We start from the raw sequence: 27,723 nt of genomic DNA, 5'->3' as shown, positions 1-27,723 counted from the left end.
TATGTAAACGAGTCCAAATATAGTCTCAAATCCAATGATATTCCCCTTAAACAAAGTGATTAAAAAACTGTGGGTTGCACAATGAGCGGGTCTGGTAGGCTCAGTCTCAGTCTCCTGCTTAACTGTTTCAGTCTAGTGATACAGTTCAGCATGTACACAACTCGTTATGCTAAAAAGCAAACACAGTGAGATGATCGCCAAACATTCAAAGCAACTGCTTTCTCCTTTCACACTGATTTCACTCCTGTGTGATGGCTTAACTTTTCTTACATTCATTGTCCTGCATCAAATGCTGCGTGGTGTGTTGCCAGAGTCCTTCCCCTTTGTCTTCTGGGGAGGGGGGAGTAGCGTGAGAGGAAGTATGACGGAAGGAGGGGAGATAAGTGTGTGCTGCTTGAGGAGAGGACACAGCTGGGGGAAGCGAGAGGAGTTGATCCAGAAAGTGACTGCTGACAGCCCGCTTTGTAATGTAGGAAGGTTTTTTTTATTTTATTTTTTATTTCTACTAGATGGGATTTGCTGGTACATCTTTCCCTCATTTTTTTGCTCTTGCCGTTTGTGTTGTCATCATTAATCTCACAGAGATGTCTCGGACTGAGAAGTGAAAACTTTCCGACTCAGAGTGAGCGTGGTCCTGCCTGAAATCCCTTCGTTGATGGTAAGACTAGTCTTAACTGCCCATTAAAAATTTTATGCCATTTTCTTGGGAGTTATTTTATTAATGGAATTTTCCAAGGACTTTTGCTAGAAAAAAGGATGAAGATTAGCTTTGAATAGAAGAGTTTCTGAGTCCTGTGTAATGAATACTTCTCTCAGTCACATTTTTCAATGATATCTTTGTAAACATTCTTGCATCAGTTTACATTTCTTCATCATGAGTTGACTAATTTCATTTTCTAGGAACAGTTTATCTATGCCAGTCGTAAATGATAACTTCACGAACAACTCTATTCTACACACACTATCAAAATGCACTGCAAAAGAAATTTTGTACCATTTTGAAAAGCAATCTGTCAGACCCGCACAGAAAAGTGTTTTGTGGGAAGAAGCTGATTCCAGCAGTGGTTAGAAATGTTGGCATCTCTCTTTCCATGTCAGTGGCAGATGGTCAGGGTTCAGGCTGACACTCACACAGAAAGAGAAAATGTCTGAATGAAGTTTCCCTGGAATCTTTGTTGAACCTCTTTTTTTTTTTTTTTTTTTTTTTTTTTTTACCACAAATTGAAGATTTCACCAGTGACTTCATACACTTGTCTGTTAGAAAACAGTTTCACAAACATTTCATCAGGTCTTAAACTGGGTCAGGAACATCCCACCACTCCTATACTGCCCTTTCTGCCAGTTTGTTTTGACATATTTGATATATTTTTGGGTGTTTGAAATAAGTCATTGAGGATTTCCACCTTGTTAACTTAAATTTCAGAACTAACTTACTACAAGTCAGCTAATTATCCTTGAACTGCTGGATCAACTTAGGGTAAATGTCACAAGAACATTTTTATGTAGGCTATTATTATAGGTTTATAATAGGTTTAAAATAAATAAAACATCCACAATCTCTAAATAGCAGAGCATGAGGGACAATGTCTTTTCACATTTTTTTCAACTGTAATCATAGCAATAAAACAAGCTTGAAATGTTTCATTTCATATCTTGTTTGTGAAGAAATGTCCAACTAAACAATTAACTTTCCAGTCTATTTTTTCTTTCTTGTTTTCATCAGTTGAGTTGGTATAATGTAAAAAACTGTAAGTATCCACATCATACATCTGATTTTGCCACAGTATACGAAGATGCCTGCCACTCCAAAGTAATCAGCAGAATTAAGCCACAAACTAAACAACATGCAGAAGTGGAGAGCATACTGGAAAGTTTATCTTAAGCATAACTTATATTGCTCTAACTGACTCAATTACAACAACAAAAAAAAATGCAGTTGGTTTCCAAAAATTGATATACTAAAGTTACAAACTGTTGTGTCGTCTATATAAATATATATTCTCATTTGGGCAGGTTTGAAGCATCTCAGATCACTTGAATCATGTCAACTGCACTTGATCATATCTTAGAAGAATCTTCCCCATCTATCCAAAGGGCTTCATCAGTTCATGCTCTTTCCACCTTGACAAGGCTGGACATAGACATAATAATATCTCCCAGTTTAACAAAAGAAATTGCTGAATCAAACTACTTTTTGCATGAGTGCATATTACATAACAAAGCCAACGGTTCTGAAAATGAACTTTTTTTTTTTTTCTGAAGGAACTTACAACATTTGTTACTTTTTCCAGAACTGAATATTGTGGAGCTCTTTCAGTATAGCATAGCATAAGAGATTTAATTCACCTGTATGAAAGATCTAAGTCTGAAGCATAAATCCAGTAAAGTGTAAAAGGACAATAAATGTAGCAAACCAGTGTGTATTAAAGCAATATTTTTTTTCTCAGCTGAAAAAAAAAGATTAATCAAACTGTGGATGTTCAAAGTGTCAAACTATGCTATTTAAAGTAATGAAGTTTGATGTATGGTGTTAAGTGCACCTAAGTAGGAAAAACATTATTTGAAAAACTCATACAAGTGCCAGAAGGAACTACCTAATTACAAAAAGATGAATATATTTAATTTGAGCATTGAAAATGTGTCACCGTGACAAAATATGTTTTAACTAGCGGAGGGAAAAAAATATGAAAAAATGTATTGTTATTGCATTAGAAAGATGCCAATGGCTTCAAGCCACTGGTTGTTTTCAGTACTGAATAATTTCATGTTTATTTTTGTAAGAATCAATTATTAAATATGAAATGGTGATTTTTTTTTTCCCACTTATGTATGTATATCTGTTTCCAATTATAAAAAATAGAACGCATGCTATATATTAAAATGGGTGCATTCAGACAGTGAGTCATCAGGAAGAACCCTGTGTTGTGAGCCATTAGAGGGCTCATAAAGACACCGCAGTAAAGTAACATTAAAGCATCTTAAAGCAAGCCATGTTTATCTGAACGTCTGCATTTACAATACAACTTAATGGATTCTTTTAATGTCAAAATGTTTTTTTTTTTCTCTTGTCAGTCTCATTTGTTAGAATTTACATGAGATTTAATTATCATTTCAATATTAATAGTCAAGAAAATGTATTGGAAGTAAACCTTTACAGTTGAGGCTAAGGTGATGAAACACTCCACCCTCTTGTTTTTTTTCTTTTTTGATTTGTTTTCTTTTCTTTTCTTCTTAACTGAGATGCCACAGAAGTAATACAGGTTAACAAATGTCACTTGTGCTAGCGAGCTCGTGATTTTCCCTTTTCCATGATTTTGCAATCAATGCATCAGAATTGGATATTTAAGTTGGAATAAAACAAAGGAAAAAAGAAAGGGAAAAGAAAGAAAATAAAACAGTGGCCCTAACCTACCCAAAATATTTATGTATTCTCAGTTAGTGATCATAATGCTGAGTGAATAGATGTGGAGAATCGAATCCTCTAAAGATTGATGCCTCCTGCATTTAAAAACATTTGCCTTTTTACACACGTTCAACATTTATGGTTTTTCAGGTTAAATTCAAATCTCATGATTCTGTTTTGCACAATTAGTTAAAATCAAAAACCATTTTAGTGCCTTCCCAGTGAAACAATATTCATTGTGAATTATTGATTCTAGATTACAAGCACTTTTGGCTAATGGTGCATTTGAAGGGTTTTCACAGTAATAGCTGAGCTGGCGCCAATCCCCCTCTGCCTCACCCACAGCAGACTCCCTAAGGACTGGAAAAACACAATAGTTATGAAATTATCTTTTACCTATTGTTTTTATCAATTATTTAAAGACGTGCCTTTTCACAAAAAGAAAACTATCATAGAAACCACAGAGAAATATATCACACAAAGCTACTTCAATTTCAGCTGCTATTTGGGTGTAGCATGCGTGTTACCTCTTGCTTTCTTTCACTGAATGGCAAGATAATTGATGGATTTAACTAGGCTTTATGAGCTTGTGGGAAGGCATCTCAAACAAGGCCAGTGCTGAGGCTTTTTCAGAAGTCAACCACTCATAAACTGTGGTCACTGACCTTTAATCTTTGTTTGCAGAACTACTGCTTAAGAGCTGGTCAAATTTGAGGTAATATAAAGATGTTGGAGACATAGACACGAATTCCCACTTCTTGAGAGTTTGTTGTTTCTCACTTTTTACGCATAAATTAAAGGGTGGCACAGGCTAAAAACAGACACCTGCTTGCTGTTTTTGTGGTGCAATATAACAGCCAAGTGCTTTGTTTTCCCCTGCAAACCACCACTGTGTGATCAAAAATGTAAAAATGATGTGATGTTCCCACACACAATTATATCGCCACACTTCAGCGTGTAGAGGTCAAGAGGTTACAGGTTTTTCCCCTTTTATTTTCATAAGGAAAAAAACAAACTAAGAAATTGCTTGCTTCTCTAAGCCACACTGCTGGATGGATTGTGCAGTCCAGTGTTCTTAGCGTTATTTTTCATGTGTGCACAATAAAAAAAACAAAAAACAAAATATAAGACATGATGAAAATATTGGCATGGACATCAAAATAATATAAATATTATTTCTGAGTGTTTAATGGAGTAATATCTGAACAGTTCATAATAAGTGGCAGATGAAATTTGCTGCATTTGAAGCACATTGCAATTCAATCCATCCATCTTCTTTCTTGCTTCGTCTGCATGGTGTCGCAGTGGCAGCATAAAGAGCAAGGTGTCCTGTGCACCTTCCTGTAGCTGTTCTGGAGAAAACCCAAGCTGCTCCCAGACCAAACTAGAGTTTCTACAGCGCCTCTTTTGGCGGTGGGGCACGGTACAGGTCGGATTGTCATGCGTTTCCACAGAGTACAGTTAGTGGATAACACCCAAGGACCCATGCTCAACTCAGACCACTTCTCGGTACTCCTCCCATCACTCATGAATAACATCCCAAGACAGTTAAACTGCTCTACCTGGAGAATGCCCCCCCCCCCCCCCCCCCCCCCCCCCCCCTTCCTAGAGAGGGCATGCCATGCTTCTCCATTAGACAACCACAGACCTAGATTTTGATTATCTGCTTCCCACCCACGTTCACCTCGTGATGCTTGTAGGACAACCTCATCCACAAAAACCAGAGATGCAACACTCCGACCCCCCCCCCCCCCCCCACACACACACACACACATCCTGCTCCTGTACTCAACCTATCCATGAAAATGTACAACTTTGACAAAGTGCAGCATCCATGTTAAACAAGTCTGACTTAATACTGAATATACAGACTTAGCTTTCACACCAGAAGTACCAAGACCAGATTGTCTGCAGCAGCAGTTCCATTATTCTATGTTCCCAAAGCATCTCCCACAAGACATCATGGTTGAGGACATGGTTGTAGGCTTTCTTTAACACTACAGAACAAATGAAGACTGCATTATCAAACTCCCATGTCACCACTCAGTGACAAGGTAGAGAGTCGGTCTGTGTTTCCACCAAGAGAGAATCCACACTGATCAATCTGTATCTGAGGTTCATCTATCAGTGGGAGTTTGTTTTTTAGTACCTCTGCATACATTTTCTGAGACAACCTGAGAAACTTGATACTTGATAATTGACACACACCTTTTTGAAAATTTAAACCACCACCCCAGTTTGACATTTCGAAGGCACTGTACCTTGGACGGTGACCCATGTCAACAAGGACAACAGCACAATGTCCATGGACTTGAGTAACACCATGCATATCTCACCCATTCCTGGGGCCTTGACCCCAAGGAATCTTTTGACTCCTCCAGTTCCAGCCTGTTCTGAGACCTTGCCTTAGTGGAGGGGCTTGCATGGTCTGGTGATCTTCAAAGCTACGCTGTCCAGACAACATGCTCCAACCAAGGCAGAAAGGTCTGGGGTGAAGGTTTGGACAAGCATGTCCAAATCTCATTCATGAAGACAGAACACAATCAATCATGTTCCCTGCCTAGACGAGGGTCGCCGGGACCCACCCCTGGAGCCAGGCCCAGGTTGGTGTTCGTTGGCAAGAAACCTTGTGACCGGGTAGCCCGTGTGTCCTGGTCAGACGCAACCAAAACCAGCAAGGGCTGCCTAAGCCCACAGCCTGCAGGGCCCAACGCTGGGGAGCAGTACATTATTAATGCAGTGTAAGAGAGCAGGGAACCACATGGCATCGCTGGCTTCTGCAATAGAAACTCTCACATTGCTTTAATAAATCAAAAAGGCATATTTGTTCATGTCTTCAGCTAATTTTTTGTTGCTTTTGTTTTTAACTAACTTCACGTTGATTAAAATACCATTTTATCCTTGCTGTTGTATTTCCGAGCATTCTAATTCCATTAAGAATACTTTATTAGTTACTGGTGTCCACAGGATATGCCAAAAATATTTAATTTATTTTCAAAAGAAATATATAATATATAATATATATATAATATATTTTCTTTACGTATTTGAATTCACCTCAGTGTGTTAGGCTTCCCTGTAAGCTAGACACACTTTGAATAGCACAGGACATATTGGGAACAGAAAGTCTGGGACATTATAAAAAAAACTGATTATGACGCCATGTGTTTATTTCCTGTTTGTGTGTCTGTCACTGCCATTCTCGTAACTGAACAGGAAACTGTATTTCCTGCCAGAAAATGCCAGCTCTCCTCTCTATTTCAGTCGCTGTGTCACTCACCCCTTCTCTGTTGCTTGCTGTCAGTGTCTGCGTGTGTTTTGTGTGGGTGTTTTGCTCTGTCTGAGCTGTTGGTTTGACTTTTTGTGCTTTTTCTTATCATCCTGAAAAATCTTCTCACTTTATTCCAAGAGCAAAATATAGATTCTAAATGGGCATTTCTGTTTTATCTGACCTGGTGTTTTGTTTGTTTGTCTGTTAATTTTTTTTATATCTGGCACAAGTTATTCTGATTGGTAATAAAATGGTTTCACCCAACGAGATCGGTGAATAATGTAGTAGCGCCAATCCTGTCTTTGTTTTGTGTGTTATGGAACAGTTGAAAAATCTGCAAACATTTTTTTAGCACTCAAAAATACTTATTCACAACCCTTTTAGCAGTAAAATGTCACTGAAAACAGCAAAGATAGATAGATAGATAGATAGATAGATAGATAGATAGATAGATAGATAGATAGAGTCAAGGATCAAGCCAATATGCTACATATTCAGCTTTATATGCGTGAAGGTACCATTCAACCTGTAGTATGTCAACAAAAATAGATGCGTTTGTATAATGCTTCACAACTTCGACTTGCCTTTCACACAGTCAGACTCTACAGCAGATGAGCCCCTTCTACAGCTCATCTCATTTGTATTGTGAGATTCAATGCATTTCATTCTGTGATCTCTGCCTTGCTGTAAGTTAAACCTTGAGTTATACAAAAACTCACGAAATGTACCTTCTCTCTTTGTTTTTGAGGTCAAGGGATAAAATGAAATCATCTTTATGGTCTTTCCATCTCTGAGCTGTCTGAATTAAACAACTCCACATCGGCTGGCCACCATGAATTCCTCGGACCTGCCGGGCGCCAACGTCACACCAGTGTGTTACTCCATCAAAAGCCCACCATTCAAGTATCACCCTACTGTCGCCTCAATCTACTACTCATCCATCTTCAGCACTTTGGGTCTCAGCTCCAATCTCATCGCCTTTATTGTGTTGCTCAAATCCTTCCGACGGACACACAATCGCTCACGGTCATCTTTTCTAATCTTTCTGGGCGGTTTAGTAGTTACTGACTTCATGGGTCTTCTGGTCACGGGCTTGATTGTGGTCTCCTACTATGTAACACATTTTAATTGGCGTGAATTGGACCCAAACTGCCACTTTTGCAACTTCATGGGAATGTCAATGGTTTTCTATGGACTGTGCCCTCTGCTGCTTGGTGCTGCCATGGCCACAGAGCGCTTTATTGGCATCAACCTTCCATTTGCACGCTCCGCCAGCGCACCCAAGAGAAGGACGGTCTCCATGGTGTTGATGGTGTGGATGACAGCGGGTTGCATTGCACTGCTGCCCCTGACTGGCATCGGCAGCTACCACATTCAGATACCTGGCTCTTGGTGTTTTTTCAACATCAGCTCAGAGGGCAATGACCTGGCCTTCTCCCTGCTTTTTTCTCTGGTCGGATTGATTTGCATCACTGCGTCCTTTTTGCTGAACACAGTGAGTGTGGTGACCCTGATCAAGGTGTGCTGTGGGCAGGACAGCGCCCAGCGCCGCAGAGATCATGAAGTGGAGATGATGGTACAGCTCATCCTTATCATGACCATCGCATCTGTCTGCTGGTGCCCCCTCCTGGTGAGTTTACTTTTTTTTGTGCCTTGATCTTCTACCAACATAATGTGCAGGGTTCCAGAATTGTAGATAATTAAGACTCAAATTACTCCTTCGGAGAGTTGGCCAAACTGAAATACCAACTGATATTTCAAAACTGTAATCAGATCAAGTTCTGCATGAAGGATCACTGGATAAACAGATTCTATCTTTGAAAGTCCAGAGCACTAGCATCTAGTCAGCCTAACCCAATACGAGTCTAAAAGAAAAGAATGAAGTCTTGGCTAACATACGTAGCTCCACAATATCGTCTGAAAATCTGAATTTTAGGTGATTTTTCTCTGTATAGATTAAATCAGCATAAATGATGACACTGTCTCACAAAGCAAATTTAGTCACTGAAGCAATTTTCTTCTAAATGCTGACGCATCAAAAATATCCTCATACTGTGTCTTACCTATACCTCAATTGTAATTTTCAGCAGAGATCAATTTATGAGACTTGCCAATCTGTTTCTGAAGACCCACTAAGTGAACTCACAGAGTTGCCAAATTAATTGAGCACTTTGGTCTTGTTAAGCTGCAACTGGCCACCATAGGAACATTTCTGGCCCTATTTCAATGAATGTGTGTGGGCCTCTGCAACCAGAGTCTGCTGCCTATCACAGTGTGTGCTGTTTGGTGATAAGGCCAATAGAGGAATTCCATTTTTTCCTGTTCTAGAAAGAAGGAGCATCTCAGCTTGCTCATCCCTTCAGTTTTTGCTTGATCTCTACATTCTTTTTTAACACTGTTCGCAGTTTGTTTTTTGTTTATTTGTTTAGACCCATACAGTTTGTTTAGTATGTAATGCTATGTGAAACATTTTTGGCAGCTTGCATCTGAATTTTCAAATTCAGCACAGTCAGTCATTAGGAATTTACAGAAAATTGAAAGTGTCACTATTTTTGCATAGTGGAATGACTTATAGTAGCCACCACAACAAAGAAATACCTGCACAGCCATGGCAGACGCCCAGCCTTAGCTTATCTTAACTTAGCGATCCAAACCTTGCTGTTATCAGCAGTGTTCTTCAAATGCTGAAAGCTTAATGAGGCATTGAAAGGTCCTTAGCTACTGTTATTTGCTTTCTTTTGAGACGCTTCATTTATTCTAAGCTATACAGGTCTCTAACAAGTTGACTAAAAGTCTTTCTGGTTTTGCCCTGGATGAAAGAGTCCCTAAATGTGCTCTACTTAAAGTGACACGTTTCACCTCTTGTTCCTCATGCATTTCCTTCACTGGAAAATTATACAGTTGCTTTTGTAATCAGTAAAAACTGTATGGGACATGACAACACACACATAGCTGAACAACTACAAGCCATAATGGTCCTCACCTAATGGCATGCACTCACAATTTATACAATTTTTGTTATTGTTAATGATTATTTTCAGTGATACAAAGTTGAGTTTGACAAAATGTTTTTTTTTGTGGTTGTAACTGCCTCGATTTGTTGTCCCATTTGGCCTTTCACAATTGAGTTCATGAAGTGTCAAGCTACAACAGTAACTGGATGTTAAACGCATGGTAGGATCAATCATGACTGCTGAAGCAACATAATTATTTTTGTACTTATCTTTATTTTCACAGACAAAAAAAGTATTTTCTCTGAGCCAAAAACAGTTTCTTCCTCTACCCCTTTGTAATCTCTAGGAATGTGGTCATGAAATATGGGTCTTTTGAGCGCAAAAAAGCAGTTTAAGACCCTTACATGTAGTTGATTCAAGATGTTTTAAAATGTTTGTATGAAGATATGGCCATCAGTTAACTTTGGCATCTTTTGCAAGAACCAGAAATGAATCATTGAAACACATTAAACCAATCACTAGATAACATACTTTTCTGAGGTTCTATCTAACTATAGTTGTGTAAAACCCTGCACAGATATATATTCTGATGAGCGTGGTGACTGCTGCTCCTGTGAGCGTTGAAAAGATTTTGTTCGGCATACGAATGGCCACCTGCAATCAGATATTTGACCCCTGGATATACATCGTGTTTCAAGTGTCCTGGCTGAGGCGAGTAAAAAGTAATGTAAAAATCTGAGTATTGTAAACTCACTTATCGTCACTGTGCACCCATCATACTTTGGGCTTGGCCACCAACATCAGCATGGCCTTAACATCTGCTAATGAAACTCATGGACAGACTCATTTGCATTTTACAGTTTAATCTGTGCCTTACAGCTTCCAAACCATTACCCATAAGTTCACGGCTCCATTGCTAGCCAGTTAAACATTTCGCTGAAATTGTTTTAGTCATTGCTGTTTATTGCCTCTCCACCTTCCCTCCATTTGCTCAAACTAACACAGATGGTTTACCCTCAGATTCATGATACCTTACTGATTTTTATATTGCAGCCTTGGCTAATTACTCAAACATTTCTTTAGAGCTGGGCTGCATAACTTTTCGGTAATGAGTGAAACATCAAGGTAATTGTTCAGGCGGAGTAATTACAATGCTCCGGAAAGTGCAGTGAAGCTACAGCACATCACGCTGCAGTCAGTCCTACCTGGTAATGTGAGCTCTAAACGGCTTTTCACCCAGTAGGCAACTGTGTGAATCTCTCTTCGTTCCTTATTTAGAAGTTGATTTTATCCACTAAATTTACTGTCACTCTGCAAAACTCTTACTTTATGCAGTTACTGGAGCACAGCTACTGAGAAAAAGTTTGTACCACAAAAGCTGTGGTTCGTACCTCCTCATCTTGCATGCAGCAGCTCTTAACACTATGGTACAGTTTGTCTAACAGTTTTTTTTTTGTTGTTGTTGTTTTTTACCTTTCTTGCACTGCTTCGATATAAACCACAGGAGTACCCAACTGTGACACCAGCTGAATTTTGAATACAAACTTAGAAGAAACACTAAGCTAATTTGTCATTTGTATGGAAGATAGTTAGCATGTTTTGCCCCTGTGGGAGTCTGTTGAGGTAAGGTAAAGCTAATGAGGCTTTGCCTCACAAAAAAGTGCTTCAGATGTATTAAAGTCAAGGGGGTGAAGGTCCAACTGAATGTGTAATATTAACCTTTTTTTTTAATTCCTTATTTCTGTTCTCTTTTTCCTCCCTCCTGTGATCCCCCTGCCTTTCTCCCCTTCTCTTTATCTCTTTACCAGGTCTTTATTGCTCAAACTGTGCTGTCCGGAGGTCCCTTACAGATCAAATACCTTGTACTTTGGATACGTTTCGCCACCTGGAACCAGATCCTCGACCCCTGGGTTTACATCCTGTTTCGTAGGGCCGTTTTCAAAAGAATCTTCCCTAGTTTTGACTGGTCCAGAGGGTCGATCATGTCTTTGTACCCGTCTTTCAGAGAAACTGTCCGCAGGTATACACGACCTTCACTTCTAAGTAATGAGGGTTCAAACCAAACAGCGGAGATGACAAAATCCAGTGTGACCTCCCCACCTACCGCAAAGCCACCCCCATCTTCTACATGATTAGATGGATTTGAAATGATGCAGCAGCAGACTGGGTAGCATTACAGGAATATATATATATATATATATATATATATATATTTTTTTTTTTTTAACACATCTTCCTGTAGAGATAGCAGAATTGCACCAATAATCTGAAAGCATTGAATCTTGACACTCATTGCATGTCCTTAGACATGTTTTCTCAGACTGATGACACCATTTCTGTTTTTGCATCCCTTGATCAGGTTGAACAGTCAAACCTTCAATATATCAGTGAAAAGACAGATTATTCACAGTAGTAGCACTGAAGTCAGGCACTTTGATGATATCAATGTGCAATGTTGTTTTGTTTTGTTTCATATTCTTTCGTTAAGTTATAATTCAGTATTTGATTTAGGTATCATCAGCACCATATGGTAGATACCGTCTGTCTGTCTGTCTGTCTCTCTCTCTCTCTCTCTCTCTCTCTCTCTCTCTCTCTCTCTCTCTCTCTCTCTCTCTCTCTCTCTCTCTCTCACACACACACGCACACACACACACACACACACACACACACACACACACACACACACACACGAGATGCTCTTGGGTTGACATCTGATTTTGCAGCGGTCCAGTCTCGGGTTTCAACGTGTTTTGGGGGCCTACAGTAAGACTAACGCTAGATTTCTCACAAGGCTATATTATTTTACGGATTGTTATATCTATAGATAACCTGTTCCTTTTTGTGATAGAGGACAAGCTTTCAGTCTGTTTCCAGTTTTTCAGGAAATCACATTCCAAACTTTAAAATCATGCTCCTCTGTCATAAATAGACATGTTTTCCAGATGAAAATTCAGCAATGCATAAAGTGGATGCCACTTACATGGTTGTGATGAAAAACATTTATTTTAAAAATGAATTTCTAGCTTAATAACTAAGAGTATTTTCTTTTCCTGAAGCAATGTATCAACTCTATGTATCACACACCACCCTGAGATGAGTACTTATTGAGTAGAAGTGATGCAAGAAAGTGTATTTGTTTGATTTTTGATTTTCCTTTTTCAGAAGTCTTTCACATGATTGCCTTACCTTTGTAAAATTGCCACTTTAATCATTTGAGCAGAGGAAAAATCAGAAAATCTCAGAGCAGCTTATTAATTTGTGTGAATTGAATTTAATTAGTAAATCAAATTATCACATTTTAATACCAGCATGAATTGGGATGCAAAAAGGTTTTTGACAAGCTATTATTCTGAGTCATTTTCATATGAAAAGATGTGCAATTATACATTGAACTTAACACGTGTGTATTTGTTTGCACGTGCCAGTGGATATGTACTTCCATTTATGTTAGGAATATTGTTGCAGGTTTGTCTCGTGTAAATGGTTATCAAGCAGTTTGGTAATTTGATCAGTTATATGACAAGCTAAACTGATTTAGCTTCCATAATTTTGTGCACTACATGATTGCTTAGATATGCAGTAATCAATCTAATCCTGCACATGAACATTGTGTTATCGCTGCTGTCAGTCTGTCGCTCAGCTACTAAAAGGCCAAGCTCATTAAAGATAATGGCAAATATGCATTTCATTTGAATTCTTTTGAAATATTTAATATAATGAAGTGTAAATGTGGAATGTGTGTGGCATCATGTGGCAATTGACTGTAGATGTAAATAAACCATCATCATTATTTTATTTATTTATTTTTTTAATGTGATTTTGTTCAAAATACACACACACACACACACACACATGGGGCTGGTATCATTTAATTTACTTACATTTTAAACATTTTAAACATGACTGTGCCATACATTTTCAGGTCTTCATTGAATGGTGCAATCACTTGCAAAGTATAAGCAAAACATCTGTCTCAACAAGAAATGTCTCATCATGATGAGTACTGATTTTGTTGTCATAAGTTATAGAAAACCGAAGCGTGAGATCCATTTTTACTTTTTTACATGTTTGAAAAGCAGTCAAAGAAACTCACATCTTGTTCATGTTTTTTGCTAAACCACAAAGCCTATACAATGAATAGCAATGAGCAGTCTGATGCTTCCTTCTCTTTACAGCCATTAACGAGTAAAGTCCAGACAAAAGTGAACAGTGACACAGAGTGAAGATGATGGAATACAAAGGCTGCAGTAAAAATCAATGTGGAATATGTACACTTTCTCTTTGAAACATGACAAAAGTGTAACACAACTAGAATATGTAACACTATTGATGAGCACGAAGACCTTCATTCATTTTCGAGGGAAAAGTGGCTCGTACAAATCCAGTTCAGGACCTCAAATACAAGCATGCATAAAAACTTGTACTTATTTATTTTTACTGTGCAAACTAGTGGGTTGGGTTCCTGTTTGCTGTCCACTGCAGAGATGGGGCCCCTTGGCATGCCATTTTCAGATGACAGCTTTGATTAATGAAGCAGGAAAGATATATTTTTTTGCCAGTCAGATTTCACATTCATTTTTCCTCTCCGAGCCGTTAATTAGACCATGCACACAGTTGCCTTGACTTTGCATTTTTCTGACAAATAAGGAAAAGAATTCATTGAGACTTTGAAGTTACGTGAAAAGTGTTTCCATCCTGTTTTTCCGCTGTGGGTTTCAAACTACAGGAAATGAGCTTATCAAACATCCTGGATCCTATGATTGCACTCTGATGTCCACTGCTAAAGTTTCTGAACATGCACACATCTTCAGCTCTCAGTCATTTTCTATTCTTTTATCTTAATTTCTGTGGAAATAAATGATACAGTCACATTTTCCCTCTTGAAACAACAACATCTCAGGTGTTCATATAAATCTACTTGTAGAGTTTGATATTATTTTCAAAGATTTGACAAATAAAGAAGCATACAATTCACATTTGATTGTTTAAAATAGATGTTGCCAAATTATATGCGGACCTCACCATGATTGTGAAGAAAGCGATTAGATTTGGAAGGCAACATTGCAACACTTCTATGTTTAATCTTTAAAGTTGACGTCTAAATTCTTCCATTTTTCACATCTCCAATAGCGCCCCATACATCAAACAAAAACACATCAGGGAAGGCAAAATCTCCCAGAACTGAATCCAGCGCCTCTGCAAAATCATCAGGGTTCTTCTTGTCTTTCCCAGCTTCCACAATGGTGGTTGCTGCAAATAACAGAGGGCACAAGAGTAAATGTTTTCACTGTGTTATCAATTCAGAGTTAATACACTTTCTTTAAAAAAAGAAGAAGAAGAAGAAGAAGAAGAAGCTGTTTCTGTTTTAAAAAAAGAAAAGTGGAGTTGCTTTGATTATCTGGCCATATCTTTCCGTCAAAAGGACACAGTGGCAGTCGTTCATCCTGAGATTGGTGTCAAAATGTACTCATGTACTTCTTTGCATGGGCTTGTAAATCCACCAAACATTGATAATGCATCCAACTGCATTTTTTATGGAGGCAAACACGGCATGACAGGACAATAAATCAGAAATCATGCGGTGTTCTTTACTGTTTTTTGTATTTACAGTTGGGTCAGAAAAGTTCTGGATGTTTGGCTTTAAAACATGGCATCAAGATGTAGTAATCTCTTCATATGGAATATATCTGTTGGCTTCCCTTCATGTTGTTATTCAACACAGGGCCAAATTACCATAAAGATCCCCCAAAAACATAACGCACAACTTCAAAACTATCAAATAAGTAAGTAAAGGATGACTAATTACATTTTTATCAGTATTACTGATTTACTGATACTGATATATCAATAATATATCTCAATATCAGTTGGTATTGCAGGCAGGTCTGCTGAAAAAATACCTGATCAAAAGCATTAAATGAAACTGAACTTGATACATGCTATATAGTGTTGGTATTTGTCAGGATTCTAACAATGTCACAACTGTGCAACCAGTATATATATAACATGCTCGAGAACCAATTTATAAAAAATAGCATCCTATGACACAAACATCTTTCTTTGAAAAATAAGGCCTTGAAAGTCTGGAAAAAGGAGAAAAGTCAATTGTTCTTTTTCATTTCACATAATGTGAGAGTATTGTGATATTCGGCAGGGGTGAAAGGAAGCATCCAACCATTCAAGGTCCAATGTCCTTTTGTTTTCCCGACTAAAACTATAGTCCGTGTTTTGTTTACCCCAACAGAAGATTAAATTTTAGCTCAAGGACTTCTTCATATGGTAGGTTTCACCCTTTTTATGTCCATACCAAACTTCAGGTTTATTGCTCTCTTACGCTTGAAATGGCATTCTTTAGATCTGCATGAAAACATCACCAACTGTTTCACCTGAGAAAGACCTTGAATTAATGATAAAAGCTCCAGAGAAACACACTCACTTCACTCATAGCTCAGAAATGTTTATTCCAAATATTATCAGATCTGAACTGCCTGCAAAGCTCTCAATGCTTAAAAAAACACAAACAACTAAATGAAATGTATAAGATGTTGATGCTATATATATTCTAATAAAGAGCATGCTAGTGCAATTAAAATTGTCTATCATTTCCACCTAAAAACCATGGACATGAAGATAAAGTTTATTTCAAGACTATTAGTACTATGTGGGTCATCTTACCGAGCTCCAAGTCTCTGATGCCCATGTAGCTCTCCAACAGGTCGTCCACTTTTTTGGTAGCCCGTTCTTCAAACTCATTCTGCTGTAGAGACCCCCAACAAAAAACAAACAAACAATGAAACCATTTTTAAAAAATGAGGGATTTCTACATATTCTCAAGTGACCATACTCTAAATATAAAACACAAATCCATACTCATTACATAGCTATGACAGACAGTTTGCTTTATGTCTGCCTGATTAAGTTACACTTCAGAGATATTCACAAGGTATTAAGTGTTTGCCTGTAAAATGTGTGAAATCTGTTTATGTTTTTTACTGTTTTTTGGCCTCCAAAAAAATTTGAAAAGCCTTGGGTTTGCTCATGTTCACATTACATCAATCCTTCCATGAAGATAATATATAAGATTATTCCATAGTGGGACCACTAATAGTTAATCAAGGGTCAAGCTAAATCTCCTGTACTGAAGTATGGGAAGTGCCTAACAGCCTTTCGCTGGAAATGACAAGAGTTCAGTTTGTTTGTGTTTCTGTGAGTGAGATCAACAGTTCTGTAAGTGTGTGTGAGGGAACCCAAATAATCTGTTAGCACACTGTTTACATGGACTTCTCTTCATACACCCCCTCACCCATCAGCACCAAATGCAGCCAGCGTATGCAAACACCAATCCAACTCCAAACAAATCCAACCCTGTTTTCATTGAGAAGTCAAGGTAACGAATTAGCTGAGTTAAAACAATAAAGGCCGCCTTGAAATTAATCCAGGGGAACAATGTGCAACCACAGTCATCTCAAGCACTTGTATATATTAACAGCTGCTGATACAACACTGGTTTTAATGTAAATTGTTTTTGTCAACAAAGAAATTATTTGCCAGGAGCGTCTTATGTCTTTAGAAGTAAAATTATGAAAAAATGTTTAGGTTATAATGTATATAACTGTAACACTAGAACTACAATTACTGTAATTATCTGTAACAAAATATCTGAGCTAAAATTGTCGTAACACATTGTCAGTAATTGTATAAGTGATTTTATTTTTAACTGGTTCTGGTTCAAAGTAGAAAAATGTCACTTGAAAATGTAAAAACTGCAATGAAAGTTGGTTTTCTTAAAGTTTTTATATATTCATGGTATAGTGGATGGGACGGTCAAATCCTGCTTTATTACAATATTGGGAATTCATTACATTATGAACTTGTGCATTACATTGTGAACAGCGTGTGAAACTCACCACTTCTTGAACTGTCGCAGCTCCCTTAGAGCGAAGTCGCAGTGTCTCCTTCCCGTTCACCATTTTCCCCTCGTTAGATTTTGGCGCTTTAGTTCTCATTCCAATCATGTCTACGCACACACAGGATGAGAATCAGCACTCAAGTGAAAATTACACAGTGTGTATGCTTGTGTATTTTGTGTATGGTAGAAAGAAACAGGCAGTATGACGGAAAAAAAGACTGATTTCTTTTTCCTAATTTTTGGGTTACTTCAACATAGATTGATAATAATTTGTGGTGGGCATTATCGTCAAGGTGTGAAGGTGTTGCGAAGAGTATCCTGGGGTCTTATTTATGAAGGATGGGAGAAAGGATCACCAAATCAGCAATGCAGCTGCTGCATTGGACTGCTGAGCTGAGCGGGTCTGTCGACATAACTTCCTTGACTTGTCTTCATGAGCGTCTGCTATCAGCAAAAATACATGAGAATGCACTAAAAAGCCAGCAAAATTTGTTTTCCCCACAAGATGGCAGGCCTCCTCATGTTAGAAGACACTGATCATACAGGACAGGCTGAAAGAAGAGCTGCTGCTCCTCCAACATCAGGTTTCTGATGAGGAAGCTGCCTGGCTGCTTCCTCATCGGAGTTCCCTTGCTACTGATGGAAGTATTTAATTGTGTAATATTGTTCGGATAAGTGGCGTATGAGAAAAGTTTGGAGCATTTAATTGCCGGATGTAGTATTATGTTGTAATCCTTCCAAGCATGTTATTACATACTATTCACACATTATTTTATGTGACAGTTTCAAGTGAGAGAAATGTTTTGTCCATGAGGAAATGTGACTCATGGATTTCCAGTCTGTCCGTCAGCCATTTTACGGAAAGGGTCCTTATGCAAACAATGCAAAAAGCAGACTGCAAGCCAGCTTCTCAAAGCTCATTTAATATATTACTGCCCCACCATTCACTCCTTTTATGGCCACAGCTGTTATGTATGTCTGTGTAAGCAAAGTTCATCTGCCTGTAATGTAGAGTACATTCTTGGTCCAGACAACTTTGGAGAAGTTTGCAATTGATTGTGAAAATGAAATATAACAGGAAGATGAACATGCGAACGTAATCAGTTATAATCAGTTAAGAACATTTGCATCACACTGTGTTTTTGTTGGAAATGAACATTTATCTGTGACTGATATCTGCTTCCTTAGAAAATCACCTCTATCACAGAGGTCAGAGTTAATGTCAGCTCTGTGGAATTTTTTTTGTGACAGTGTGAAGCCTGTTTATCAATTTCAGATGATCTCACAAATAAAACAGTGAGTATCTCCGGCTGCTTTCATCTGGGCCTTAATACGTTTTGGTGCTGATTTTCATTGCTGATGTTTTCTTCACATAACTTGTTATGATCTCAATCCAAAGATGTCCAATTATTGACAAATTAAAAAAAATGATCATTTTTGTTACAGCTGATTGATAAGGTCTTTTTCTGTGACCTGCATGCAGCAGACACACACAGACGAAGCAAATGTTGAAAAATTGACAGGTCATAGTCGTTGATCATAAGACACAAGTGTGTATTATGTGTTAAAGAGGTGGTCAGGTCACGTTGCTGTTACTCAGTCTTGGTACAAAAATTGTCTCAGGGGCCACTTTTGATTATATGAATACACTTTCAAAACATTCACTGGGATGAGAAACCATTTTCCCATGAAGCTCCAATGTGAAACAGATATCTGTAATGGATTTGTCAGGACACAATCTGTCACAAGCAGTCATTACTGCTAGATAATTTCTAATCTTGTGAAGGTTTGTTTCAAAGACATTTTCAAAGAACATCACAATGCAATTTTTTTTTAATGAGCTGAGGAAGTTGAACCAGTTTTCCTCATGTAAAAGACACCATATGATAAATGTGACAAATTTTCTTGTGCACCATATGATAAATGTTCAGTCTGCCCTTGTCAACCACATGACAGTGAAGTCTTCTGCTTCAGCTGGAGAAAGCAGGTCAGTCAGAATAACTCCTGCTCACTTTCTTCAAGGCTGCACACTTTGTCACAGTTAATACTGAGGAGCGAGGATCGACGGCAGGAAATTAAGTAGCCGACAATTATTTAGATTTTCCCTATGATAAGTAAAGTTACACCCAGCAAGGCTCCAACTCATTCAGGTACATTCCACAAAAGCAACTTCCCTTTTTCCCTCTCTAAACCAGAAGTAATAAGTAAACAGCCTATTGAATTTTTGACAGGTAATTACATTCCTTGAATGGAGGAGACAGAATATCTCTTAAATATGAAAGATATTGTAACTAATTGACACGGCTGCCAGTTTTCTAATTTTAACAGTGTTAACAAAGGAGCAACATGGCACTCCTTCCTGCAGTGCCGCTTTGTTGCTGCTGTCTGAGTTCGGAAAAGAGATTAACAAGCTCGTCATCATACATCAACTAAGACGGGGGTGAAGTGAAGATCAGGAAGAGACATTTACATTTACCAACTTTTCTTGACACTTGCTGTTCAGCTATATTGTTTTCTGCTGATATTAAGTCTAATAGTCATTACAACTATTTCTATGAGCTTGAAGAATTAGAAATGTGACACATAGTGTCATAATTTATGTCTATAATTCTGCTGAAAACTGTTTTTATGCACGTGGAAAGTACATTTCTACACATTAACCAAAACCTTCACCATGTTGTGCCATCAGACCTGTTTGAAAGAACTCTGTGAAAACTCATTGGAATTCAAGTAAGGAGCTATCGATTCTTACTGCAAAACCCTTTTTTCCACCACTTTCTACTTACTTTGAAAAACAACAAAATGTACATTGATCTTATCAGTGGAATGTTTGCTGTGAATTACAACAAAAGAAAGCATGGACCGGCTGAATGTTTAGAATTTATAATAAACTTGTCCAACTGTTACTGGTAACACAAAATGTAAACACTGAGGATAGACAATGAAGACAAGTTGCTTGGTTTTAACACAAACAAATCTTTCTTTTTTTCTGCAGTAAACATCTTCACTTATTTTTACTGCTTGTAGATGAATGGGTGAAATGTAAATCAAAATAAAGCCCCCATGGCAACAGTGAAGGTACAACAACTACATTCCTATTAAATATTTATAATGTGGTTGGCAGCGACTCCAATGTGACTGCGATCCTAAAACGAGATGGCAAGCAAATCATTTGTTTCATCCAATCAGTGCTGATTGCTATTGTTTTCACCACATTACACAAGTTGAGAGGGTGACCTGTGGTTAGGAATGTAAACATTAAGACATTACAGTGTTCCCACTGGTGAAGCAGTGCAGACGTTATTGGAGTTTAACATTAGGACATTGAGCAGAGCGTGAGTTTCGGTTGGCGTATCCTTTATGTGTGTTTCTGAATGAGAAATCCTGTAAGAGGATTCTTTCTTATCTTTTCAACTCATAGATTTCCTGTTAACTTCAAAAGCATGCATCCACTTCTTGAAAGGCCTTTGTTTCTCAATATGTGGCAATAAAAACACGTTGCTCAACATTTTATTGTCTGCATAATTGCGTGAGAATGGAAAGTTAGTAAATTCCCATTGTAAGTGTTTAAAAAGAGAAAAACCATAGAATTTCTCCGTAACACTGCTGAATGTTAACATGGGTAGAATTTACCTAAAACAACAAAGAAAGAGTTATATCATTTTATTTATTATTTTGGTCTAAGTCAACATTTATCTTAATTCGAGCAGAGGCATTTCTTCTATCATTTACTTGAGCATGCTGCCATTCTGCTAGAGGCTTAGCAACCCTGGCTATAACACTGGTCACTTGTTATTGCCACTAAGTGTAACAACTTTTCCAGGTCCGTTGGCAGACAGCCAGTCATCTGCACAATGTTCCTATCTCTGCTTCCTGTTTGCCTCCTGAGAAATGGAAACGTACTGAGGGGAACTGTAATCCATCAACCACTGTAAAAACAGTCCGACCATTAAAAAAAATATATCCTGGGAGCAGTTTTTGTTTGCTTTTCTTTTTTCTTTTTTTTATGCTGTTAATATTTAACATTCATGTAACGGATCTCCTCCTGTTTCACATGTGTTCAGAGGACTTAAGACAAAATTAAGGAGGATGCAATTTTTTTTCCTGCCCTTTTTCCAAGCTTTATTAGTTTTCATCATAGGAACCCTGCTGGTTTCCCTTTTAATTTTTAATCAAGCATGAATATATTCCGTGGGCAGCCAAGTGAATTGATAAAGAAAGACCACATTTTACAAGGATGGACAGCTACTGACATTTTTAAGGTTACACAACTCCAAGTATTACTAGTTAACTACAAAGCATTACTTACTACAGGTGCACAGAGAGACTTCCAGTCTCTATCTGTATAATGGAAGAGTTTCCACTCACCAAAGGCTTTTTTGGGCCCCACAAGGCGAAGAGTGAAGGGTATGCCTCTGGGTTGCTCTTTTAGCATCTTAGCCACCTCATAGTGTCGACACCCCACAATGCTCTGGTCATTGATAGCTTCGATGTGGTCACCAACACATACTGTCTTGAGACGATCTATGGTGCTGCCTTCCTTTATCCTCTATAAAAAAGACAATGGAAAAACATTACTGAAATTGGTGGAAGGAGCACGTGGTCTTTGAACAGCTGGAAAAGATGTTCACGTTGAAGAACATGACACATTTAGCAGAGTTACTGTAAGCATTTAATAATAATTACCAGTGTTTGAAGTTTGGTGTTAGTTACAATATACACAAACACACACACACAATACAAACTTGTGTTGTGGCAGTAGTTCATTGTGGAAGCTGCTAATCGTCTTTCATTGTTTGAGAAACAAATGACATTATATTCTATTGGATTCTAACGCAGTCTACTTTATTGTTTCAGAAAACCATCTTGGTTTTCTGACAGAACAGTCCCTCTGAAAAAAGAATCTTCCACATGTGTAAAAGTAAGGTTTTGCTTTTTTTTTTTTTAAGGCCATTTCAGCCCCTGCTGTGAGCTACAAATCAACAACAAAATGCCATTCAAGTTTGCCATAAAGACCACAATAAGTGAAGACAATATAGAGTACAGTGCAGTATATGAAAATATGTCATGCACGGTGATTTTTTTAGTAATGAAAAGTGTATCATGAGTAGGGGCTAGGAATTTATAAACTCCTTTTCAAACATTGTTTTTGTTGTTTAACTTTATTTTATGTTCAATGTGTGTTTTGTGTTTGGAAGAAATAAAAAAAATCTATTTAAATTCAAATCATAGGAGCAATCTATAGATTATGAATTCACAAATGAAATCTAAAAGTGCTTAAATGTCTAAACTAAAGCCTGAAGGAAGGACAGAGTCACTATTATATTTTTTTAAAATGTATTGTTACATGTAAATGTGCAGATTTGGCATCAGAATTGTGTCTGTGGGAAATCAACAAAACTACTTACAGTACAAACATATTTCCAGAGAACTCTGACCTGGGAATATTAATATGTAAATAATAAATTCTCTTTCTTTCACTCGAGTAGAGTGAAGAAGTTTTTTTTGGATTAGATATATTTAATCCAAATTGAAAGAAATAGCTGGGAATGATTACTGCCAGGGAAAAGTAAACAGACCTCCTATTAAATTAAACAGTTAGTTAGTTGGCCATGCCATGCCATGTAATACCTGTTGTAGCGTTAGTGAGATGGGACACTGTGCAACACTTAACTGTGCCAAATTCATTTAATTACTCGGTTACTCTGAAAACTGTATGTTTTCAGAAAGGGCGGTCCTGTATGTGTGAGTTCAAAGGTCACTTAGCAAAATTATATGATCTTATTTGTCCCACATGTGTTCATGAAAAGTTGAATACAGTTTGCTCTTGAATTCACCTTAATGAAAGCATAGCCAGCTCCGTTGTCTGTGATGGTTAGGCCCAGTGCGTCCTCCGTCTTGGTGACCTCCACCTCTTTGGTCTCTCCTCTCACGTGAGCGAAGATGAAGTCCTCCAGTCCAATCTGTCCACCCAGCAGCTTCTGCATGTCCACTTTATGAGAGTTGAGGGTGCAGAAGAGGATCTGCGGGAGAAAAGTTACCATGACTTGATAAAATACGATGGCACAAAGGAAAGAGACTGAAATATCGATTTAAGCCCTATTTCGTTCATCCATTGTGCAGTATAGGAGTTAAACAGCAGGTGGCAGTAGAGCTACACTAAAGTATTATGGCATAGCTCTGCAGCGACAGGTCACAACACCAGATCAACATATCCATACTCATTTTCTTTTTTAAAATGGTAAATTCCTGTTTTCTGAACGTTTTCTTTGGAAATGATTTTGCTTGCATTATTATTATTGCTACTAACAAACATCTGAATGACTCTCTGTCCAAAGTTATATTATCGAGTCTAGTATCAAGTAAAGTCAGCCATGCATTAAATCAATTTTCAGAAACAATAGTACTTATACTTTGGAATTTAATTGCATGTTGCTCAAACTTCCATTGTTGTCAAACTTCACACCTTTTTTCTTATTCATAAGTTAATCGCTAACCTGAGAAAGTTCTGTATTGGCTTCAAACTCACTATTCTGCAATCAACGGTTAAAGTTCAACTTTCACTTCTTAATCCATATCGGAAATTCATGACAACTTGCATGAACCGTTATCTTGAAGAAGTTCCTTTTCCCAGCTATCACCTTGGCGTGAGTCAATAGTCTGGCTGCAGTTCAAGGTCTTTTGTAGAATCTGACTACATAATCACTGTATGCTGCTGCTCTTCGGTACACACCAGGTCAAGGAAACGGTAGTGCTGATGTTTTTCATTGACTTTCTTGCATCTGCAGGTGTGCATCTTATTCAAGGTCTTATACTGGATAATTTAGTATTGTGTATCAATTAAGAAGTACATATACAAAAAAAAAATACAAAGAAAACTAAAGTACAAATAATAATATTATTATTATTGTTCTATTTCTTGAATCATCAGACAAAACTACTGATCTACACTTTGTCAAGATATTAACATATTTAAAGTTTTAAGTAGAACAACAAACAAGTAGAACACTGTTCTGAAACCATGTTTAACTGTATATATTTGAACGACTGGTTTTTGCTGACATGTTTGTCCTGAGGTACGACTTCAGCCGTCACATTGATGATGCTTCTTATTGGTAAGACAAACATGTGTGTTATTTGAGCTCACGCTGTCTGAGACCCTGAGCAGGAGACTGGGCTATCACATTCACAGAGATGTTGATCTTTTGCTTGAGTTGGACAGAGGCTTTGAAGAATGCAGCGCATGGACCCACAAAACAGAAGGGAAAAGCTACTTTTTCATGTTATGAGGTACATTTACCAGTCATTGTAGTCATTTAGCAATATCAATGTTCACCTTAAACTGAAAGTGCTGAAAATACATCCAGCACAATACTCCGTGTAAGTGTACAATAGATGATTTGTAATTGACAGCTTACCAAATAAATATATATTATTCGGTTCTGTTGATGAGCCTCAATGTCACTGACGGGTGTCAAAAGGACATTTTTGTTAGATAGGAGCGTCACGGTCACAGTTGGCAGTTGTCTCACAATATTACCAAGGTCATAGTCATTAGATTAAAGGAAGGCTGTTGTGATTTCATCAGGTGTCATTTATTACCAACAAACACACTGATAATAAGAGCCTTTATGGTGGCCTTCTTAACTGTACTGATAGGTATTTGATAAGGCCAAACCACTTCTCAATAGTTTATTTTTCTTGTGGCTGGATGCGTTATAATATTTGGTAAAAAGCCGCAGTGCAAACCAACATTATTGCTGAAGTAATTTAATTTGCTAAAGTGTTCTACAGTTTATCGTGAAGTTGATCTGATCAAATAAAGGAGGAATGCCATGCCCATGTGAGCACGTGTGGTTATCTTATGATACATTATCTTATCTTAAGCATGTGGAGAAAATATGCACAACTGAAGGGCATGAAATCAGTAGCTATGGTTGAAGTAAAATCATTTTCTCAACTTCACCCTCTTTCTTTGATCACCCCACTGAAAGCATGCACAGCTGCTGTATGACAATCTGGTTTCAATACCTTTTCTGAAAAACAACAAAAAGTTGCTCATTGATGTCAAGGTAAAAAAAAAAGAAGATGATTTCTCAAGGTTTTCTGGCTTTGTAAGCTGCTGCATGTTGTGCTAGACCTATCCGTGAGAGTTTGTAATGACTTCCACTCACATTGTATGAACATAAACTTCTGATATCTGTCATGTTGTTGTGAATTATAGGGGAGGGTAAAGGGCTCTTTGCTTAAATGTAATAAAACACATCGTCTGTAGCTGTTTCATAACTTTCAAGGATCAGAAATTCAAAGAAAAGCATTTTAAAAGACTAACTATATATATCCATATGGTTTTGAATGGGTTTGAAGTGGAGCAATAGCAATTTAAGCAGGCTTCATTACTGTAATAAAGACTGAGTTTCATATGTTTTCCCCTAAGGTACTCAGTAACTGGAATACTCTTCAGTGTAATATTACAAGTTGCTTTTGCTCTGAAGTCCAAAGATCATACCTGTAACCAAAATCTATAACAGTAACCTCTGGTGTTTCATGTGACTGCATACTAACTACAAAACATTACGTTGTGATCTGTTTCCATTATTGATCTTGTTAAAGGCACAGATGAGTCCAAAGTCTGGCAGACAGTAGGTCAAATGATCTTCAATAGTGCATCATGGAAAAAGCCCAGAGTGGAAATCCAACACCTATTTACAACTGCGCAAGCAAACTGGAAAAATAAGATAAGAATATATACTTTTTGGTCTTGACAACATTCAGTATTACTGGAAACACCTCCTTTGTATACATGTTATGTGCAGAGTCAACTTTATTATTATTTTATTTATTTTTTTACCTCTGACGGGGAAATGTTGAAAACCTCTGCAATCTTGGCATACAACTCCTTTACATTGGTGAATCCATGGATGCGGCCCGTGGGACTCCCGTGAGCCAGCTGAGTGTGGAATATAAGCCGTGGTCTTGGGTATTCAGGTGGCCCTGGTGGTGGAGGAGAAGGGGGAGGAAGCGGAGGCGCTGAGGGTTCCACATAACCCTGGCTCTGGGCTTTCTGTTCCTCCATGGCCTCAGGTCCTGCTGCCGTGGAGTCCTGTGGGCTCATAACCTCCCCGTTCTGCATCAGCCCCGGCTCAAGTGTAGTCCTCGTCTAAGAGCGTCTACGTGGTGCCCTGCTCTGACAGACCGAGAAAAAATACCGTCCTTCTCCTTACTTGGCTGGCCAACCACCTAACCAACTAGTCAAGCATGAGCTTTGGGGTGAAGAACACTGATAAATTAGTGATGAGAGTAGCCTGGCAACAGTGTCTGAAAGAGGCCAGCCAAGCCCTACCAGCTGGAAACCTGACACTCTTTGAGTTGAAGATTGTGTGCGTTACACCTGAGCTTGTAGCAGCTCGCGCACAGAGAACACAGACAAAACCCATCAGGTAGGCAACAGGTTTCCTCATCCATATGACATGGTGAAGTCTCTAATCCTCATATCAGTCTGGCTATGAGACGAACCACAGAGTAAACATCTTTCCAGAGTGTAAAACTGCAATAATACTTTCAAACTGAGTCTTCAGGGGAGTCGGCCATAGACAATGTCCCAATGTTACAGGTAAGATGATATCATTAGGTAGGCAGTTAGGCTGCCCCTTCTCATTGGCCTCATTGAATGAGAAGAAGATGTTGCTGAGGTGAATCCCTGACCTTTGTGACCCCACTGACAGACTACAGATACTCAAAGGTGACAGCTGGGCAGACTGCGGATTATTTACCTCAGTGGGTGGTGCTTTTTATATTGGTAAGCTTTTAAAATATTAGGTCAATAGTAGGAAAACGTGTGTGCCCATCACAAGAAAACCCTTGGAAAGATCATTCGTAAAACAAAATACTTTGCTGACAGTATTAGTTTTGTTTTGGAATTAGGAAAAAAAACAAACAAACAACAGATTAGACAGTGAAAACGTAGAATAAATTTTCTCGCAAGAGAAGCCTCCTGTGCAAAAGGAGTATTTGAAAGACAGATAAGTAAATGATTGCAGGCTTTCTTCTTTTTTTTTTCTTTTTGTTTTATTCTTTGAAATGTTTGAAAGCAAGCATTAAAAGTCCCCAACGCAGTCACATTTTACTCTGCATGGTGGTCGTTTACTGTTGACATTATTTGTCTCACCCTATCCCACATGATGCA

At 38.1% G+C, this 27,723-nt stretch overlaps 2 protein-coding genes across 3 annotated transcripts; one reads left to right on the top strand and one right to left on the bottom strand.

Moving 5' to 3' along the window:
• Positions 1-374: 374 nt before the first annotated feature.
• tbxa2r (thromboxane A2 receptor) lies at positions 375-13,431 on the top strand. 2 transcript variants are annotated; one of them, XM_030083587.1, is made up of 4 exons: positions 375-469; positions 583-658; positions 7,423-8,304; positions 11,437-13,431. In XM_030083587.1, the coding sequence occupies exons 3-4, from the start codon at positions 7,507-7,509 to the stop codon at positions 11,758-11,760; spliced, it is 1,122 nt and encodes a 373-aa protein (XP_029939447.1). In that variant the 5' UTR covers positions 375-469; positions 583-658; positions 7,423-7,506; the 3' UTR covers positions 11,761-13,431. The 2 variants fall into 2 exon arrangements, with proteins under 2 accessions (XP_029939447.1, XP_029939448.1); XM_030083588.1 differs by lacking the exon at positions 11,437-13,431 and adding an exon at positions 10,206-11,428.
• Positions 13,432-14,643: 1,212 nt separating this feature from the next.
• Positions 14,644-26,648, bottom strand: gipc3 (GIPC PDZ domain containing family, member 3). Its single transcript, XM_030083280.1, has 6 exons — positions 26,389-26,648; positions 23,375-23,560; positions 21,906-22,086; positions 17,536-17,645; positions 16,304-16,385; positions 14,644-14,878 (listed from the first exon to the last, which is right to left on the bottom strand). Exons 1-6 carry the CDS (start codon positions 26,611-26,613, stop codon positions 14,727-14,729), a joined length of 936 nt encoding a protein of 311 aa, XP_029939140.1. The 5' UTR covers positions 26,614-26,648; the 3' UTR covers positions 14,644-14,726.
• Positions 26,649-27,723: the final 1,075 nt, after the last annotated feature.

The sequence above is a fragment of the Salarias fasciatus genome, chromosome 23 (genome assembly GCF_902148845.1).
Source record: "Salarias fasciatus chromosome 23, fSalaFa1.1, whole genome shotgun sequence".
Lineage (NCBI taxonomy): Eukaryota > Metazoa > Chordata > Actinopteri > Blenniiformes > Blenniidae > Salarias > Salarias fasciatus.
The sequence above is the reverse complement of the archived record's forward strand: the minus strand, read 5'-3'. Positions and strand labels throughout refer to the sequence as shown.